Source organism: Montipora foliosa, chromosome 8 (genome assembly GCF_036669935.1).
Source record: "Montipora foliosa isolate CH-2021 chromosome 8, ASM3666993v2, whole genome shotgun sequence".
Lineage (NCBI taxonomy): Eukaryota > Metazoa > Cnidaria > Anthozoa > Scleractinia > Acroporidae > Montipora > Montipora foliosa.
The window spans coordinates 48,770,676-48,789,449 of NC_090876.1; the positions used below are offsets into that span (position 1 = coordinate 48,770,676).

The 18,774-nt window shown below is 38.3% G+C and overlaps 2 protein-coding genes across 2 annotated transcripts; one reads left to right on the top strand and one right to left on the bottom strand.

The window, feature by feature from the left end:
• The first annotated feature begins 1,008 nt into the window (after nt 1–1,008).
• Nucleotides 1,009–14,494, top strand: LOC138013366 (ciliogenesis-associated TTC17-interacting protein-like). Its single transcript, XM_068860418.1, has 12 exons — nt 1,009–1,186; nt 1,285–1,352; nt 3,770–3,834; nt 4,879–4,999; nt 6,060–6,115; nt 6,729–6,818; nt 8,454–8,514; nt 9,261–9,364; nt 10,543–10,667; nt 11,933–12,012; nt 13,300–13,388; nt 13,859–14,494. The coding sequence occupies exons 1-12, from the start codon at nt 1,164–1,166 to the stop codon at nt 14,072–14,074; spliced, it is 1,098 nt and encodes a 365-aa protein (XP_068716519.1). The 5' UTR covers nt 1,009–1,163; the 3' UTR covers nt 14,075–14,494.
• On the bottom strand, nt 14,239–17,043 carry LOC138013367 (uncharacterized). Its single transcript, XM_068860419.1, has one exon. It carries the CDS (start codon nt 16,667–16,669, stop codon nt 15,626–15,628), a length of 1,044 nt encoding a protein of 347 aa, XP_068716520.1. The 5' UTR covers nt 16,670–17,043; the 3' UTR covers nt 14,239–15,625.
• Nucleotides 17,044–18,774: the final 1,731 nt, after the last annotated feature.

Sequence of the window (18,774 nt, forward strand, 5' to 3'; positions counted from 1 at the left end):
TTATTTCTAGCTGTCAAGAAAATGGCGAGGAAAAGCTGCAAAACAGCCAAAAAAAGCTATACATTTTTCTAAATATCTTAAAATTTTCTAAAATTTTGTAAATATCGCGGAAACTTCTAAATATCTCAAAAGATATTCGGATATTTGTGAAAAGGCCTACTTAAACTCAAATATACGGTGGCCCGTAAGGGACATGGCATGTCGTGATCAGTTTTCCTGCTTACAATTTTCAAACTCGAAATTTTGAGTTTACAAAAAAACGAAGTTCACGAACTCGACATTTTCAGTTTGCAAACTGGAAACTTCGTGTTTGAAAATTGTAAGCGGGAAAACCGATCACGAAAACATGTGTGACACTCATTCTTACGGGCCACCGTACAAATACCCTTTGCGTTTGACAGATTTTCTCTATCTTTTCATGAGAGCAACTATTGGAAATCCAAAAATCTTCAGCTAAAGCATATTTAATTAAAGACCTTTTTTTTTGCTTAATCAAACACACTTGCAACTTTTAGGAAAAGACAACATGTTGCGAAATAACTCAATATCCCTTGAAACACTATCTGATCGCTAAAAGACGGCTTACTTATTATGACAGCCAGTTGTCAATTTTGAATGTCGATCGAGTGATTAAAATGTACTTACCGGCTGGTATGTCGGAAAAATCGTAAATCATTTGACGGCTTAATATCTCTTTAAATATCGAAACTAGCACTTTGTATTTCGCATTTTCTGAACTGTTTCTGTTGTCCAGGGTGTAAGCGCGTGAAGTTCATGTGAGAATCGTGAGAATTTCTCGACCTTTTCGACAGGCAAATAGCCGAGAGGGCATGGGGAATTGATAAATGAATAACATTACGTAACATGTTAAGCTTTGAGATACCCTCTTTTCTCTTTGATATGTAAACCTCAATATAGTTTAAATGTTTATTCAGGAACTTTTTAATTCTAAAAATTTGAGAGGCTGTCACTTCGTTGACGTAGTCAGTTGTCAAGGCAACGAATGTCATTCTCGCGCGGGAATTCGTTATCGATATGATGAAGGTGCTCGCTGCTCTTGCAGTGTCAATATGTCCTTGTTATCTTTTCCTCAGTTTTGGTGCTATGGAGGGTAATATTTCGACTTGTTGACCGCGACAAGGAAGGCTTTACTTTCGCTTTCAATGGATTCGACAAACGGTCACAGGTAAAGCTGCAATTTGGCGGTAACTTGCCACTTAAACACGTTCTTTTCGGTTGATATGCAGACGGTCTTGGATTCAATGGAATATGTCCTATTTTTAGCCTGACAAATTCGACCGCTCCATCGGCGAAGGCGAACGATCAAGCGATCGGATTCATTTCAAGCGTCGGTGAGTTGCTGAATGTTTTCCTAGAAAGAAATCTTTTGTAATTTAAATGAAGAAATAATTTTGTACAACTTTTAATTTGTCTTTTAATATATACTGTTAATACGTTTACACGCCTTTTGACGCCATTTCGGTTCTGGATCGCTTGTTAGTCAGAGAGCTAGAGAGTTAAGATTGCCTTGAACTGTTTGAAAATTCACTAAATCTTTGATAAGTTCTGCAAACGGTAACAATGCATATTGCTAATTCCAACAGTTAACTCAAAATTTCTTGTCTCAGCAATCTGGATAAGGATGGATTTTTACGCCAATGTGTTAATAAGCTTGAAATTAGTTTTATGAAACTAAGTTAAGTTATTTCTCTACTTAAAAGAGTGAACATTTTCGTAAGGTTACCCGGCTGTGGAAACAAAGTACCATTTTCGTTCACGATTTCTGTTACATCCCAAATTGATTCGCCTGAAGGATTTTATTGGAAGATTAATTTCATTGACATTTTTCGCCAGCATACATGTGTCAAGTTTACTTATTTTTAGACAATAGTCAGGTAGGTTACCTGTAAAAAGTCTTAGAAACCGCCTGTGCAAAAGTAGAAATTGGATAATGACCTGTAAGTTGTTAAAGCAACAGAGATCCATGGCAGTAATGTAGTTTTATGTTCTTATTTTCACTTTTATTTTTAAAATCAGAGCTGCTGTGTTGAAAGCTTCACATTCTTTTTGTTTAGCACTATTTATTTTAATAAATTGCTGTGTCTTGTGTTTCAATCAGCCACAGATCAGAGTGTTTTTCAATAAGTGTTCATATTTTGTCTGAAGAACGAGTATTTTCTACAGTACTTAAAGCGACATGGATTCTCTTTCAGGAAGTTTAGACTGCCATTATTAAATGGGTTTCGGTTACCCAAAAAAATACAGTGATAAACATGATAAGGGGATTTAAATTGTAATAATGATAATAATAATAATTATTATAACAATAGTAATAATTATAATAATAATAATAATAATACCAAAACTTCTTAGCAGCACGAAGTAAGATATCACTTTGATGATCCATACGATGTTTTTGAAATTCATATTTAATCAATACACGTTTCGGATGAAACATCATCCATCGTCAGTTGACAAATTCCCAAGTCAAACATCTTAATTTATCCCTTTCATACTAATTAGTTTCTTTTCTTAGCCTAAACAGTTTGGTTTTTTCTGTTTTGTTTCGTGGTTGGGTGTTTTTATTCTGTTCTCGCCTTCATCCTTAATTATTCATGTTATATCTCACTTTGTTACACTATTTATTGCTCAACTTTAGTTTATTTCTCATTTGTCAACTGACGATGGATGATGTTTCATCCGAAACATGTATTGATTAAATATGAATTTCAAAAACATCGTATGGATCATCAAAGCAATAATAATAATAATAATAATAATAATAATAATAATAATAATAATAATAATAATAATAATAACAATAATAATAAATTTAAGATTCTGCTTTATTGCATGGCTCAGAGTTTGTAAAGGTATTGATAAATAATGATAATAATAATAATACCTTTGACCCCCAATCCGACCTGTCTAACGCCAGAGTATTTTACTCGTCAATGGGGAACCCCTGGGAGTCAATGGGTTAATCACTTGCTGAAAAACTCTGTCCCCATTAATAATAACAAAGCTGAATAAAACTGCAAATGAAATAATTTTATTTTTTTTTGTTGCATTAATCTCCAAGTGACAGGAACTGCTTTCAACAAAAATTTCAAATAAATTGGTACAAGCCCATTTAGTTATGTTATCTACTTTATTTGCATATGATATGTCAATTAATTTTTTTATATGATCTTACTTTCTCACAATAGACTTCTGGGCAAGAAAAGTAACATTAAATGTAAAAATCTTTCTGCCCAAAAGATCTTTGTTTTTTTTTTGCTTTCAAGTGTAGATTTACATGAGAAAGAAAACATGATGATGAGCTTAAAATTAAAAGAAAGAACAAAAGGCTTTTATGAAATTAGATTTCCTCACAAATATCGCCATTAAAATGCAGCTCTGTGTCAATATCGTTTAAATTTTGTCTGTCATTTCAGTACTGACAGCTGATGAAACATATCAACTATTTCAAACAAAGTCTGCTTCTTTATTCCCTGGATTGATGTATTGAAAGACAGATGCTTTCAAACCTAAGATTAAAATTCATGCTGACAATGACAACAGTCAGTTTCTTCATGCGAACCAGCTGCCGTCAACTTGAAATTTGTTGAAATCCTTCATTTTAATATTTATAATTATTTCTGACTTTAATTTTAGGCAAACTAATGGACCTTTTCCATGTTTTCAAATCGGAGCACTTATCTAGGGGTTTATCAGTACCAAATTGTACTCATGTGATTTTCTGTACATGTATATTTTTTTCTTACAGGTGATGAAATATGGGACTGGCTAACTTTTTCAGACTCATTGGTTACCACCTCTCAGACTGGCAGGGTAGGTATTCAAAGTTCACACTAGTGACTAGCCATCTGTCTGAGGCAAACCTTGCAGTATCATTGTAACGATACATTAAGTCAGTCCATGAAGTGTATCCCAGTGGTTAGGCCACTTGCCTAAAGATCCAGAAATCCTGCGTTCAAGACCCACTCTGACAACTCATTTTATTTGACTCCTGGTATTGGTAGTTCCTGGTTCAAATTCTTGGCTGCAGTCATAAATAGCCAACTGGTTTGCCTCCAGCTAGTTGGGATTCTCAACAGTTGTTGTTGTTGTTGTTGTTCTGTTCTGCTGTGTGTCATTGGCCCTGAAAAGCCCCAACAGAGAGTGGTCAATTAAGGATTAATATACTCGTATGTATGCAAGACAGAAGAATTCTCATCTGAATGGGGTATGACCACCAACAAAACATTAATCTTGTTGCATTAAGGCCGGAGGAATTACTCTCCTAGGACCTTTAAGGTCGGGCAGGAGTTGAAAAATGTGGTCATAATAGTTATTGAAACAAATCTGCAACACTGCGCAATCTTATGACACAGTCGTGCAGTGTTTATGCTTTACCCGAAAGCTGATTAACTTAATCCACAATTAGCGTAGACTTTTGTTTCATATTTTCAACTTTTTGGTGAAAGTCTCTTTTGCTTAATTTTGTTATTCAAGATTGACGTCTTATAATGTAACTTTTTGCTGAATATCAGCGTTGAGCAGCATTTGGGAAATTATAGAGAAATAAACTCCTTCGTTAATTTTTAATCTGGGATTAGGGTTAATTGCCTTTTAAACAACCGGGCCCTGACTGTTAGTGACAAGTAATTTAAGATACCACAGTTCACCATAAACACAACTTTAGGGGAGAAGGGGTATTTCTTGGACATGCCCAAGAAAACAATCAGCAGATGATTTTCTTGTTGCGGAGGCAACTCAGCGTTTCTTTGGTGATGGCATTAATCCTTGGAATACAAAATTACTTATTTCTCCTCTTTTCTCTTCCCTGTATCCAAGCAAGGTCTTGTAACAGAATTATTTTTTTTGTCACTCAAGGAAATAGGTGAAATGAAGATAACCGTAGAGAATGCTACATGGCGAGAGGAACCGTGTTACCTAGTCCATGCTAATAGTCATGGAATTGTGGATCAGTTACCAATGGGGACATCTGTAACAGGTTGATGATGTTTGATAATGCAAGATCAATAATACCTTTTTGTTGGCACCCATGTGTAAACCTTGCACTGCAGGATGGCAGTTTGCTGACCAGGTCAATCAATCAGTTGATCAGTGCTAATAAATTAGTCAATTATTAGGTGCGGTTACACTAGACCTCTTGTTTCCAAAGGATCTGGATATCAGCAGGCAAGACTGTCAGAAATTTAAAGAAAACAACAAAACCTTTGAGATTACAGGGCATGTTTCGACAGAAACTTCTGTCATCTTCAGTTGATTAATGTACAAAGCGCTAAGTTGAATTTATAAGTAGGAAAAAGTGCTAATTATGCCAGTAACAACGGAATGTACATAAATTCTCACATTGTCACGTTTTATGTACATTCCGTTGTTACTGGCATACTAGCACTTTTTCCTACTTATAAAGTCAACTTAACGCTTTGTACATTAATCAACTGAGGATGACAGAAGTTTCTGTCGAAACATGTCTTGTAATCTCAAAAGTTTTGTCATTTTCTTTAAATTACTGATTAAGAAAGAAAACAAGGAGGACTTGCAAACATCGTGTAACCCCTAAAGTCATCACCTCATTTCCCCTTTGAGAGGGAGAGACTCTTGGGACAGGAATATTGACAAAATAATTAATGCTGAATGTAAGAAAATAAAGTGAGAGTTGAAGCTAAGTAAGTACACTGTATCTATCTCTTTGTCCCCCAAAATGAATGGCAGCTAAAGAAAAGAACATAAAGGGGTCCATTTTTTTCAAAACATACTGTCTAGACTTTCAAGTTGCTTTTGAGGCGTGGTGTCTTCAAAGAGGGTTTAAGTTGGATAACTCACAATTAGAGTTCTCAATTGAACCTGTAGCACATGTCACGGTTGTAACTTCTAAGTGTTATGGCTTTAAAATTGCCCCTGTCAAGTAGATCAGTGTTATGACTGAAAATAATGAGAACCCTGTTGAGTGATTATTATTGGTATCTTTCCAAAGCTGGGTTTTATGGCTTCATAGAGGGTTACACCAGGTTAATGGTTTAACCCAAATGCTTTTATAATTTCAGCTTATGTTGGAAGATCTCTTCAGACATTTGAACAGACTCATTATGAATATGTCAAGGTGTGTGTTGCCTATTATTGACAAAAATTAATTATGATAGTGCTAACAATGACAATGTCCGAGTGGGGTTTGACTGGTTAATGGATAGCAGTTGGTTGCCATGGTGCAGGCATGATGGTGATAATGATGAGGTTGCAGACGACTGATTACGATGATTTTACCATGTCCTTATGGGATAATAAAAAGTCAAGGAAGGTCTTTTTCAGTTTATCCTAAACAATGCATAAAAGGGAGTTCTGGGAGAGGTTACATCTAGCAGTGGACTCAACTTACACTGTACCTTTAACATCAGGTCGTCTTCTACCCAAAATTGTCTTCTTTTTCTTCAAGCAATTCTGGTCAAAATAAATGTATGTGGTACGTGTATTTTGAAATGGAAAGAACAATTCAGCTGTTTCTGATTTATTGTCTTTCTTTTGTGGGACTATGTTACGTGTCAGGAGTCAAACACTTTTTTGGATGACAATTTGAGAATTGATGTCAACATTCTTTGAGGGGTGTTGGGTAAGGGTTAGGCTTAGACACTTAACTAGACAGGAAATTCATTGAACATGTTGTTACTAATAACCACAGATCTGTCATTCTTCTCTCTCTTTAATGCATTATGGGTTAGATACCTGATAATCCGTTGGATAAGAAAACTCTGATCTCACTCAGTGAAGATGGAATTTATTCAGTCAAGAAGACAGTTTCACAGGGAGAGGTATGTTGTACATGTACAGTGTAATATTATTTACAGCAAATACTACTTTTAAAAGAAAAATATTTTGAGAGCCCTGTTACATATTGTGATCTGGATGACTGCATAATTGTCATTCAAAACTGTGCCCTGGGTCTCAAGTACATGCACTGTTCTGTTTTTTTCTCATAAAGACAGACTGGTCAAGGCTAGTGAACAACATGTTTCAGGCATGCTCTGCTCTTGTTTGTGTATACTGGCACTGTAAATGAGTTCTCATTAAATTGTTATTAGTCTCTCTGCCCTGATAAATATTGAAGCGCAGTTTACATGTAGTAACATTGTAGCAATGTTACAACGGACCTGAAAACACTGAAAACAGTCTATTTCTCTAGTAAGTAGAGGACGCATCCACAACTTGGGGTCTGTGGTGTCTCTGTGACATCCAAATTGCTGGCAGGAGGCCTCGGCTTTAATGAGTCAAGTTTAAAATGTTATGTGAAACTACATAATAGTCCATGTCATTATCTGCATGAAGGTGAAGTTGGGGTCATTTTGCTTGAAACCTCACTAATTTTCTATTGTAAACAAGTTAAGCTGGAAAATAGCGTAATCATGAATTACATGAAAAAAAAAAAAACAGGTAGCACCATAGACTTTGCTACTTTGTACTCTCATTATTGGATTTTGGTGAATTTAAACGCTTTGGCTGTAGCATTAAATTTTATCGAAATCTGAAGGACTTGTCCTTCGTTTAAATTATTTAAGGAACAGGATTTGAATCCCCTTCGCTTTGGGACGTTAACCCTATTTTGATTGCGTGTGTTGATTAGTTCCAGTCGCGACAGATAGATGTAGCTTAGTCTTTATCCAGTCAAATATTACATGTATTTGGAATTGGTGGAAAAGTAATCTGAAGGCAAGATCCATAAGATTGAGCCTGAACCAAGGCACAGCAAATTATGAAAAATTAATACTGTATTCATCAAGGGAAATACTCAAATCAGTCGCACAGAGTTTGTTTACGATAAACAAGTTAGCTTTTACACTTAAACATTACCAGTTAATACAAAATTTGAAGGATATAAATGTAACTAGTTTGGGTCTATTAAACCTGCGAGTCTACGGAACTGGCTCAGTCATGCAGTGTGTCAACAAAGCATAGTTTACACAGGGGACCTCCTTAACCGGCATGGATTTTAGCAATAGACAAAGGCTGAAAGTCAGCTAGTGAAATTATGTATTTAAGTGACTGCGTCAAACAAACGCTCATAATCTTTGATTACTAAGTACACATGTACTAGTATTATATTGTAGGTTCGATTGCTGCCTAGGAGTCTGGTTTCCCTTTTGGTTGTCCATTAACCCTGTACAGTTAGCAGTGCCACAAAATTTGAAATCCCATCAGATCTCATTCAAAAGACTCAAAATGTTTCCTCAGATCTCTTTTGACACCATGTCAAAAATTTGGCGGGCCTTTTGCTTATTCAGACAGTATTTTTTTTCTTTTCAATAGTATAAGTACAGTAATTAGAAATCAGTTATTAATAAATAGTAAAACTTATCAATTTATTATTAATTACTATTTAGTATCAAATTATTATTACTGGAAACCAATAATATTGCTATAATATTAAATTATGGCTAACTTGTTTTTAGGAAACGCAGAGGACTGAAACATACTACAAGAAGGAACATCTCCAGGGCTTTATATCTGAAGGTCTCATCCTTGACTATCTGTCAAATGCTTGTATTTAAGGATAACAACATCTGTTAAATTACAATTATGAAACTGAAGGCTACTGGTATCATATAGTGTTTTTAAAGATGAAGGCTGAAGCGTAGTAGATCAATAAAACATTTCTTTTCAGAGCCATCCTGATTCTTCAGAGAACTACTAAGTTTTATAAAAGTCAATGGCTAACATAGTCTTTTTAGTTTTTTGCTAGGTAAATTATTGGGGAAATTTGGAAAAATTATATTTCGTTGCCCGAAAAAATGTCGCTTTAAGATGCACAGACTCGAGTTCAGAACGATTTGATTGCACACAGAGAGGTTTTTACTTAAGAAATGCTGTGCCTTATAAATGAAAAAAATACAGTGATTTTAATTATATAATAAACTCAATAACCCGAGCATTTTGATTGTTTCTCACCTCTGATTTTTTAAAGGGCAGACGCATAGCTGACGTCATCATTAGAAACTCTTAATTCTTTATTTTATAAAACAAATAGATTCCATGTTGTTGTGCACCTGTGCAGCAATCATTAGGTCACAGAAGATGTCAAAATGTGGTAAGAACCTCGCTATCGCCTTGCGTGCCCCTTTTTTGTTCTTACCACATTCTGATGTCATGTGTGATCTGTTACTGAACAGACGCATGGCAACGTGGAATCTACGGTATTTGTTAAATAGAAGTTTGATGCTGCATCCAAAGGTCATAACTGAAAATCACACTTTTTTCAGGTTCCAATTTGCTTCTGCAAAGAGTCATGGTTAAAAGAGGGATTCCAGACAACTTGACGTTTGTGGCATTTGACTCAACAACAAGTCTTTGTGAATCAACTTATGTAAGCAGCAACCTTTCTATTAATTCACAATGGTACAAGGAGTAAAAATAGTAATACAAATTTTAAAAAAAACTGTTTATTATACACTCAACAGAATGGTCAATGACGAATGCATAACTAAATACAGAAGTTGCTATGGAAACAGCAATTGAGTAATTTTGTTGAGTATATAGAACTTTCAAAACATGACTTGTGCCCATATAGCATGAAATGTGCTTGCGTTCATACAATTGTCATTGCAATGGGTACTGGTTAACTTCTAAATTCGCTGGTCATTGTTAAGCCAATACTAGAATATCCTAACTCTTCTTTAATGTCACCCTTAGACGTTAAAACTATACTAATGCAAACCTGACAGCCACTTGCTCCGCCTTATTTTTGTAATAAGTTTAAGGAAAAAGGTGACGTTCACACTCTTAATACTAGAAATAGGGGTAAGCTCGACCTACCTTTCTTTAGATCTGCTACCAGGTAGCGATCACTCGTACCTCGTACAGTCCGCCTTTGGAATGATCTTTTCTTAACCCTCTTAACTATGTTGTATATATAGTGTCACTATATAATTTAATAATTATTGTATTGATTTCAGTATACGTTTCGGGTGCGTTGGACGGTTTTTTCACAGGAGGGTGCGACCCAATGAGGGGACAGACTAAATGAGCGCCCGTGGCGCGAGCCTCTAGAGGCTCCGGGGGCGTGTTCCCCCAGGAAATTTCCTTAGACTGCATTTCGTGCATTTTGAAGGCAGTTTGATATGAAAACAGGAAACCAAAAGCGAACTTAAAAACACGGATTTTACTCAAACGTTTGAACATCAAATTTAATTTTTTTGGGGGCAGAGACTACTTAGAGTGTGTATTTAGAGTTTTATTTATTATAGGGTTGTCACAGGTTTATTTTCTAGGATTTTACATTTGGCTTCAAAGCCATTTTTGATGGAGACAAGTAATTGTTTTTTCTTTATTTAAAACTGGACCATACTAGGACCACCTTATTAAAAACTCGCCGATAAGTCAAATTCTCTAAGTACAGACTGTGCTTAGAAACTAGTTACCAGTAAGTTTTTTCTCTATTCTTTACTCCCGAGCTGTCAAAAAAAAATTGCCTTTTAAAAGTTATTTCCTTTCTGTTTAGCTTAGTGAAAATGCAGTACATGTTTGTCTTATTTGCTTTGACAGAAAACGCTTGGTAAGTCCATCCAGAAGATCGGCACACGGCGAGTAAACGTGACAGGCGTGCAAAGAACCGTTCACTCAGTTCAAGAATCACCGACAACGTGGGAATCATTTTTTCTTTCCACTGGGTAGGTAGTGCAGGTTACGGTGCCAGTCAATAGAAAGTAAGGTTGACACGGGGGTCAGCGCAGTGTTGGCGCAGGGATGGTGACATCACTACCTTTCCACCAAAGTGTCCCGGGTTTGATTCCCAGACTTGACGTCACTGGTGGGTTGAGTTTGTTAATTTTTTTACTTTGCTCCAAGAGGTTTGGTAAAAAACCATCATTTAATGTCGACATCAAAGCGCCAATGTGGGAGGCGCGGTGGCCTCATGGTTAGTGCGCTCGACTTCGGATCGAGTGGTCCGGGTTCGGGGCCTGGCCGGGGACAATGTGTTGCGTTTTTGGGCAAGACACTTTACTCTCACGGTGCCTCTCTCCACCCAGGTGTATAAATGGGTACCGGCGTAATGCTGGGGGTAACCCTGCGATGGACTAACATCCTATCCAGGGGGGAGCATAAATACTCCTAGTCGCTTCATGCTATGGAAACCGGCCTTAATGGGCCTTAATGGACCTTCAGGCTCGTAAAGAGACTTTACCTTACCTTACCATCAAAGCGCCAATGGTGTTAGAAAAAGCGTCTTATTAAGTGAGGGCATGTCGTGGCCAGCCCTCATTTCTTCTGGTTCCTCTGTTCCGTGACTATTTTGCTCAATTAGGGGGTATTTACATGAGACCGGGACGAAATCCGACCGGTATGAACTTGTACCGGTATAAAATTTTTGTAGCCGTTTACATGAAACCGAGACAAGATGCTTGGTGCCTGGTTTCGGGGTGAAATGAATTTTGTCTACTAAATATATAGCGGACCCAAAAGTATACAAGCTTAAAATTTCTGGATCCGGTCACAGATTTGTTGTCATTTACATGAGACCGGTGCGAAATCAGACCGGTAGGAGAATTTCTCGTCTCGCTGCAGCAACCGAGACGAAATCAGGCCGGTCTCATGTAAACACATAACAAGAAATGTATGGTGGCCGATACGAACTCATGCCGGTCAGAGTTCGTCCCGTTCTCATATGAATACCCCCTTAGTTGCAACTGAACTGCTACATGTAAGAAAGGCATAGATCGACGACTGCGAAAATGGCGTCGCCGACGCAAGCGATGTATTCAGAATCGGATTCGAACTGTGTGATCTTCCCGTCTTCGGCATAAACCGCGGTGTTCCTTGAAGACTGGAATTAAAATGAAAAGAGGCCACTTTCTAGTCTCTCTTCTCTTGATGTGTTAAGGTTGAGAAATAATAAAATAACTGATAGTGCTAACTGCAGTCATGAATTTGTTAGCCACCTGGCGAGACGAACGCAGCTTGGATCTCAAGTAACAATGACCTTGCTGAGATTGCCAGAGGAACACCAGTATCAAGGTACGTGTGCCTCTCTTGTTAACCATGCACTAGTCTTCAGTCACGTGATTGCTTTGGTTTGTAAGCGTCTCGAAGTGTCCCCTTGCTCTTCATCACTGACGTCTTGCAATACAAACAATAGACCCTTCTCCAAATGACGGCCGAAAATAATAACTTAAAATTAAAATGTATACCAGCTCTAGAAAGAGCACCTTTACTTTAGTAACCCTGCAAAGTTTCAGCGTATCAGGTATAACATCAGCTGAGAAAATGTAAGTTGAAAAATGAAAATGTTACCACAATTGCTTGTAATCTCGCAATCTGACCGGCTAATTTGCCGTTGTTACTAAGAGTCTAGACAACGCTGCTCGCGTCATTGTGTAGCCAATCAGAAACGCTGAAAAAAATTTGTTGTGGACTAACGAGGCGCAGAAACGTCCAAAACGATAAATTCTAAATGATTTCGAGCAAATGCCATGGAGAAATGTTAGTTCGCACTCTGATCCAAATGATATGTGGCAACAATGGAAAAACCTGTTTGTCAGCTGCATGGACAAACACGGGCCTCTAAAATCAAAAAGAATTCGTAGCAAGAGGTCTCCGTGGATAACGAGTTCTCAGAATGCGCAGAAGAGATGTTCTTAAAAAGAAAGCGATCTCTACAAATAATCATGCCATGTGGCAGCAGTTTAAACGGGCTAGGAACCAGGTGAATAATGCAACTAAACTTGCTAAAAAACGATATTTTTCTGAAAACTTGGAAACTAGCAAAGGCAATCCACGTAAAACTTGGGATCTTATTAACGAGCTTAGCTCACGGAGTAGTTGTAAGTCGTCCAATATTTTGGAAATCCAAGCTAATTATAGAACTACACTGGTAGCCATGGCGAACGGCAACAAGAAAAGTGGGAAATCTCATAAGCCATGTGACCTATACGCCCCGCACGCTAGCACCCAGACTCCCAGATGTGTGTGAGAAAAACGTTTTCCGCTTCTTTCGTGCCACAGCCAGCGGAAAACAACACTTTGTGTTGGATATGAAAATTGGGCTTGCATCTGATTAGGTTAATTTCTGGGCATATGAGCCGATTACAACAAGAAGCAAACCGAAACCCATCTCGACTTGAACGCGCGCGTCGTGTTTTCGCAGGTTTCCAGAATGCTCCACGCCATTGTTTCCCTCCTGAGGTCTAGTTCTTATTGGGCAGACTAGGCTGTAAATCCTACCAGTTTCAAGCAATAAGAAGTAGAGCCGTATCTTCCACCAGTGATTCGGTCATTGAAATGATTATTTCTCTTTTAATTTAGATGCAGAAATTCCCGAGGAGACGCCAACAGTGAAACCTCTGAAGTGGGAGGAAGATATGCAATTGTTCTCACGTTTTTTAGACCGAAAGGTAGTCTTACTTTTTTCCTTTCATTTAAATCATCGATTTTTGAGGTCCCATTTACGCTTGTCCACCAGAAAGTATGAGGAAATTTCCCACAGGCTTCCTTTTTGGCCGTAGGATTCACATTTTTTGCATGAAACAGGAGCCGATGTCACAATTCACTTATCTCTGGGGAGCAGTGGTGAGAGCACTTGTCTCCCACCAATGTGGCCCGGGTTCGATTCTCGGTCGCGGCGTCATATGTGGGTTGAGTTTGTTGTTGGTTCTCTACTCTGCTCCGAGAGTTTTTTCTCCGCGTAATCAGGTTCTCCCCTCTCCGGAAAAAGAAACACTGCCGAATTCAAAATTCGTTCCGGAATGCACGGACACGAACGAGCCGCTACTATCGAGCTACTATCTGTCGCGACAAAAACCACCAAGACGATTAAGCATACGCCCTACGTTTAAAACTTGCCCTTGGTGTTGTTTGTTTGCAGGCGGAGTTGACTGACGATCATGCAACTTACATGAGGAGACACCCAGAATTGCGAGCCCTGCTGGCCGACTTCCTGCAATTTTTGCTGCTTCGAAAACCCGATGACGTCACCGGCTTCGCCTCCGAATTTTTTGGCGCCTTTTCCAGTGCTGCGCCATCCGCACCCTCGTTTGCACGCTCTTCCCAAAGCCACGCTCGGCCCTCTTCTATGCCGTAGGGGTCTTTTGCACCCGTAGTTAATGACAGCAAGTCAACATGAACATGAATGATGAACGATTAGAAATCATGGGATAAATTAGTAGCAGCCCTTCAAGTTTCAAAACGCGAAGCGAACGTTTTTTCAGTATTTATCTTTCTTAACTGACTTTTAGTCGATCAGTCTTTAACAATGTATTTAAAATTAAATCGTTATCGCCTCTACGTGGTCTTTTTTTCCATGGACTATGATTTCGAGGCTTTTGCCGATAGTAAATAAAATTCTGTACATAAAAAAAAAACGATAGGATTTTCAAATAAACCACTACAGACGACACAAAAGATTTCTGAACTTTCTGTATCCACGTCAATTCCTGCATGTATCAAGTCTTAATTGTTGTGAAAATAACTGCATTTTTCCTCAATAAAAATATCCAGTGTTGTTCGTAGTTGAATTAAATGACTCCGCAACTTTTACATCACAGATTTAACGAATAAAGTTACGCAAACTTAATCAGTACTCCAGCAGTTCGACGTAAAGTGGCCTCTTTGCCCAGGAAATCTCAAGAATGTGACCTTTACGTGTCAAGCATGACGGTCTGACCCAAGAGATCGAAAGGCTCACAGCACATATGCTGATTGGGCGGCAATCTCGACCCCAGATGAGATCCTCTCTTGACCGAGGGAGAGAAGAGCTCTGGGGAACCCTGAAGCAAAGTGTCTTTTCATTGGTTTTCGTGAACAACAATCAAAAGAGTCTCTAATTGGTGCATTCATGTTAGCACGAGGAGTGAGCAGGCGCCGTAAGGTTCAAATAGCCAATTTTTGCCTGTAAGAACCCTACGGCGCATGTTCTCCTACAGAGACCTTGGGTCGCTCCGAGGCTCTGGTGACGAGAATGTTTGGGCGGCAGCTCGCATGGGTTTCGTTGGTGATTGTCCATTTGGGTGTTACACCATTTTTTTCTTTACTTTTCTTTAGGATAGATTATCAATGTACTATAATTGGAACCCAATAATTTTTTTGTTTATTTTTCTTTAAGATAGATTATTTATGTACTATAAATGAAACCCAAGGAAGCTTTTTAAAAAAATAAGTAAATAAATACGTCGCACGCCACAGGCTACCCACGGTCTCTGTGCCTCTAAAATTGACAACAGATAAGAGCTGGAGTTCTTTTCAAGCTCATAAAAGCATTTCCAGATGTTGCCCAATTTCTCTTTTTACCTTATGCAAATTTTGCACGGTTTGTTTCTCCTGTCAATTCATGAACCAATAACGGGTTTTTGTGGAGAGGATATTTTAAATTAAAAGATTATTTATAAGGTTTCTTCCTAACTTTGGATATTTGGTAAGACAATAAGTTATTAGGGACAACTGAAGTCTAATTGTACAGACGTCATCCCAGATTAAAAAAAGAATCAATCAAATCTTAAATGCTCATTTCACTGATTATTTGTCTTCGCAAAGGAGTTGTAATCCCAAAATAAAAACTGGTAATTTAGATGTAGCCTAAAGGAGGATTCCGTATATCTTCAGGGTGATGTTCATTTCCAAATATTTTAAAATCTCTTTACACGTCTGTTTCTAGTTTAAGGTTTTTCCCGCCTAATATAACTTGTAACGATTTTCGATAAGTGGGAAGTCTCCAAGCAAAGATAAAAGCATCCGTAGCAGCTTTGGTGAAAAGCAAAAGGTCTGTTATTCTAAGTAGAACGTTTAAGAGTTGCTCTTCTTCCGAGCTCGCAGTCTTTTTGAAAACGAAGACATAAAACACAGAAATGTGCGGGAAAGCTGTAAAGAGCAAAATGGCAGCAAGATAAAATGTCATAATTGTGAAATTCCGGTCGAATAACTTGGAACGAGTTCTCCTTGTCGTGGCAAGCCGTTTCTTTGCGTCCTTCGGGAGATCAGAGTTGATATGCGACTCGGCGAACTGAGCGGAGAGTTGGCGGCTTTTTTGACGAAGTAAGCGAGTTCTGCGGTACGATCTGTAAACGAGTATTTGAACGGTAGACAAGACCAAAGATATTAAAGTTGCGTGTAAGATGACGTTCACTTTGAAAAATACTTGCAGCTGTATACCCAACATGGGTAAGAAGCTAAAAATAGTGAAGTACACCCAGGTTACGACAACAAATGCAATCGCCGATTCTTTCCTCACCAAGGTTTTGTATTTGTAGGGCCATTCTATAGCAATGAGTTGCGCAACAGACAGCAAAAGAACCATCACGAAGGAAGAATTGAGCGAAGCTGTTGAAATGATAGAACCAACAGTAAAAAGCACACGAGTAATGCTTTGAATTTTCCCGCTAGCGCCAAAGTACCTGCAGAGGTAAAACATGGCAAAAAATGGCTCAACGAAAAAACCGCAAAGAACATCGGCGATGGACAAACCGAGAACAAAATGGGTGGTTGGTGTTTTGAAGTAGTGAAGCGGGTCTTTGAATATGGCCATGATTAATAGCACATTTGCTCCCACTGTTATAGGACTCAAAATGGCCAGAATAAATCCCGATGTCAATTCCGTTTGAGCGTACAGCAGTCCATCCACTGTCACGACTGCAACATCTGTTTGATTCGTTTGGTTCAAAGAGAATAGATCTCCTTGCCTCATTATTTGCACAGCTACTGACTGATCCTTCGTAAAATGAGCTCAATTCCAAGCGAGTCTGTTTGCAGATACATGAAAGACAATAAGAGTTCTAGAGGAAGGTTGTACTGTAAGACAATGATCTAAGAGTGCCTGCAAGGTTCAGCAAACAATCGACATCATCGCAACTATGTTTTTTTTTTCGCACAGTAATAAGACGAGATTGTCCTTCCTTCCTTCCTTCGCAAAACATCTAAAACGATGAGATGTCGGGGTACATCTCGTTAGGATTGGCTCTTTGAATCCAGCCTTTCAAAAAACAATAACTCCTCGAGAAGCTTCCGACAGGCGAAGGCAAATCTACAGTGGAGTGAGTTTGGTGATGAAACTTATGTCAGTGCTGCCGTTTCTTTTCATCGGTGCCTTAAATAAACCAATTATCTTTTGCATGATTAAGCGTATTGAAAACCCTTAAGCACTTAACACTAAAGCCACCAATCCGCACAAACAACAACACCCACATTATCAAAACCGCTTAGCCGACAAATTTATACGCGTAAAGAAGGGAAATATATTATTTTTCAAGAAGAGGCCTTCGACTGTGCAGATGAGCATTGTTATTAAGCAATTTGGTTGCAAAAGTAGAAGGATCAGAATTCAACTTTCTTTTTGATAAAATTGACAAACGGTTAAAACGTAAAAACAGCAGTTACAAAGGTAAGGAGTTGTTTCAGTTCGAATTATATGTGTCTCGAATCGCACTTCAAAATGGATGCTTCCCATTTCGAATTTTTCCTATTAATCATTAGAAAAGAGTGAAAGATAACAAGCTGATCAATACATCAATCTATCCCACGCACATCGAAAAGCCCCAGTTCGCTTGTAATATTGTCTTTAAATTAAAATAAAAGGAAGGAGCTTGTTTTCAATAGCCGAATTTTAGCAAAACAATTGACACAATTTTATGCTTTTGTTGCCGGATTCAACTAACGAGTTCTTTTCCTTTTTTCCTTTTAAGTAAACATTATTCATAGTGAGTACTTCCCTTTTTTTGTCACGTGACCAAAAATTACGTCATCTCGCACTTTTGCCTCTTACCATAAATCTTTTTTAATCATTCTTAAATCCTTCTTAATAACTATAAAAAGTACATCTTCTAGAATGAAGCGTTTACACGAACGCGGTTGCATATCGACATGGTTTCGAAACCGCGTCAAAATCACTATTTTAAATTGAAAAATGCAAATTTCGCGCCAAAATAGTAACCGTATTCAAATCGATCAGGTTTCGTTGTTTGCACGACAGATGAAACCGCATCGTTTGACAACGCTCCACTATTTGAAATCGACAGCGTTTCGGCAAAGGTTCCGATCAGTGTCGCCTAAACAGAAGGTGTAACCGCAACGAAAACGATGCGGTTACAAATGAAACCGCGTTCGTGTGAACGCTGCCTTATAGGCAGTGAATTTAGCACGTAGTGCAGCGCTCGCTTATACCATCACGACTTTGACCTTGTAGCGAAAACGGTTCCGTGTAAGCAATTCGAAACTGCACCGATTTTGACGCGGTTTCGAAGTCATGAAACCGTGTCGATTTGAAACCGCGTTCGTGTAAAAGCTGCCTCAAACAGTTGCAAAGATCCCAGGCTTGCACCGCACACGGATCGACAACTGAGGTATAAAGTCACTTCAAAATATTGCGAATCCGCACCATGACCCGCATGAGGTGAGGGTGTGATGGAATACTACGAACCGACGGATGTGAATCGACTTTTTAAGCGAAGGATCAAGACATACAGTTTTAATGAAGCAACCTGATCGGTTGGTGATCATACGGCTTGCATCAAATTGACATCTGGACCTAGTTATTTAAAAGCCCATTAACACTAATCCGCGGTTTAATACCAACCAAGCAAGGTTTGAGTTTTGCCTGTCAAAAAATTCTTTAACAGTCAACTAATATTTGCGTCCATCCTTGAAGCATGACGAATTTTGCGCGAAGTTTTACTTTTCAAACGCTAGCGTTAGCGATATGAACGAGAGTTTTGATCAACTCCCAAATTCAGGTGACTTTTTCCCTTGCGTTGGGAATGCGCTGAACGAATTTCATTAGCAAAAAATCACATTCTT

What these genes read in the sequence shown, in the direction of transcription:
- LOC138013366 (XM_068860418.1), top strand. Translation starts at nt 1,164, where the DNA reads ATGGATTCGACAAACGGTCACAG. An exon ending in CCACCTCTCAGACTGGCAGG is followed by an intron (nt 3,835 to 4,878) that starts GTAGGTATTCAA and finishes TTGTCACTCAAG; the next exon opens with GAAATAGGTGAAATGAAGAT. An exon ending in GTCTTTGTGAATCAACTTAT is followed by an intron (nt 9,365 to 10,542) that starts GTAAGCAGCAAC and finishes TTGCTTTGACAG; the next exon opens with AAAACGCTTGGTAAGTCCAT.
- LOC138013367 (XM_068860419.1), bottom strand. Translation starts at nt 16,669, where the DNA reads ATGAGGCAAGGAGATCTATTCTCTTTGAACCAAACGAATCAAACAGAT.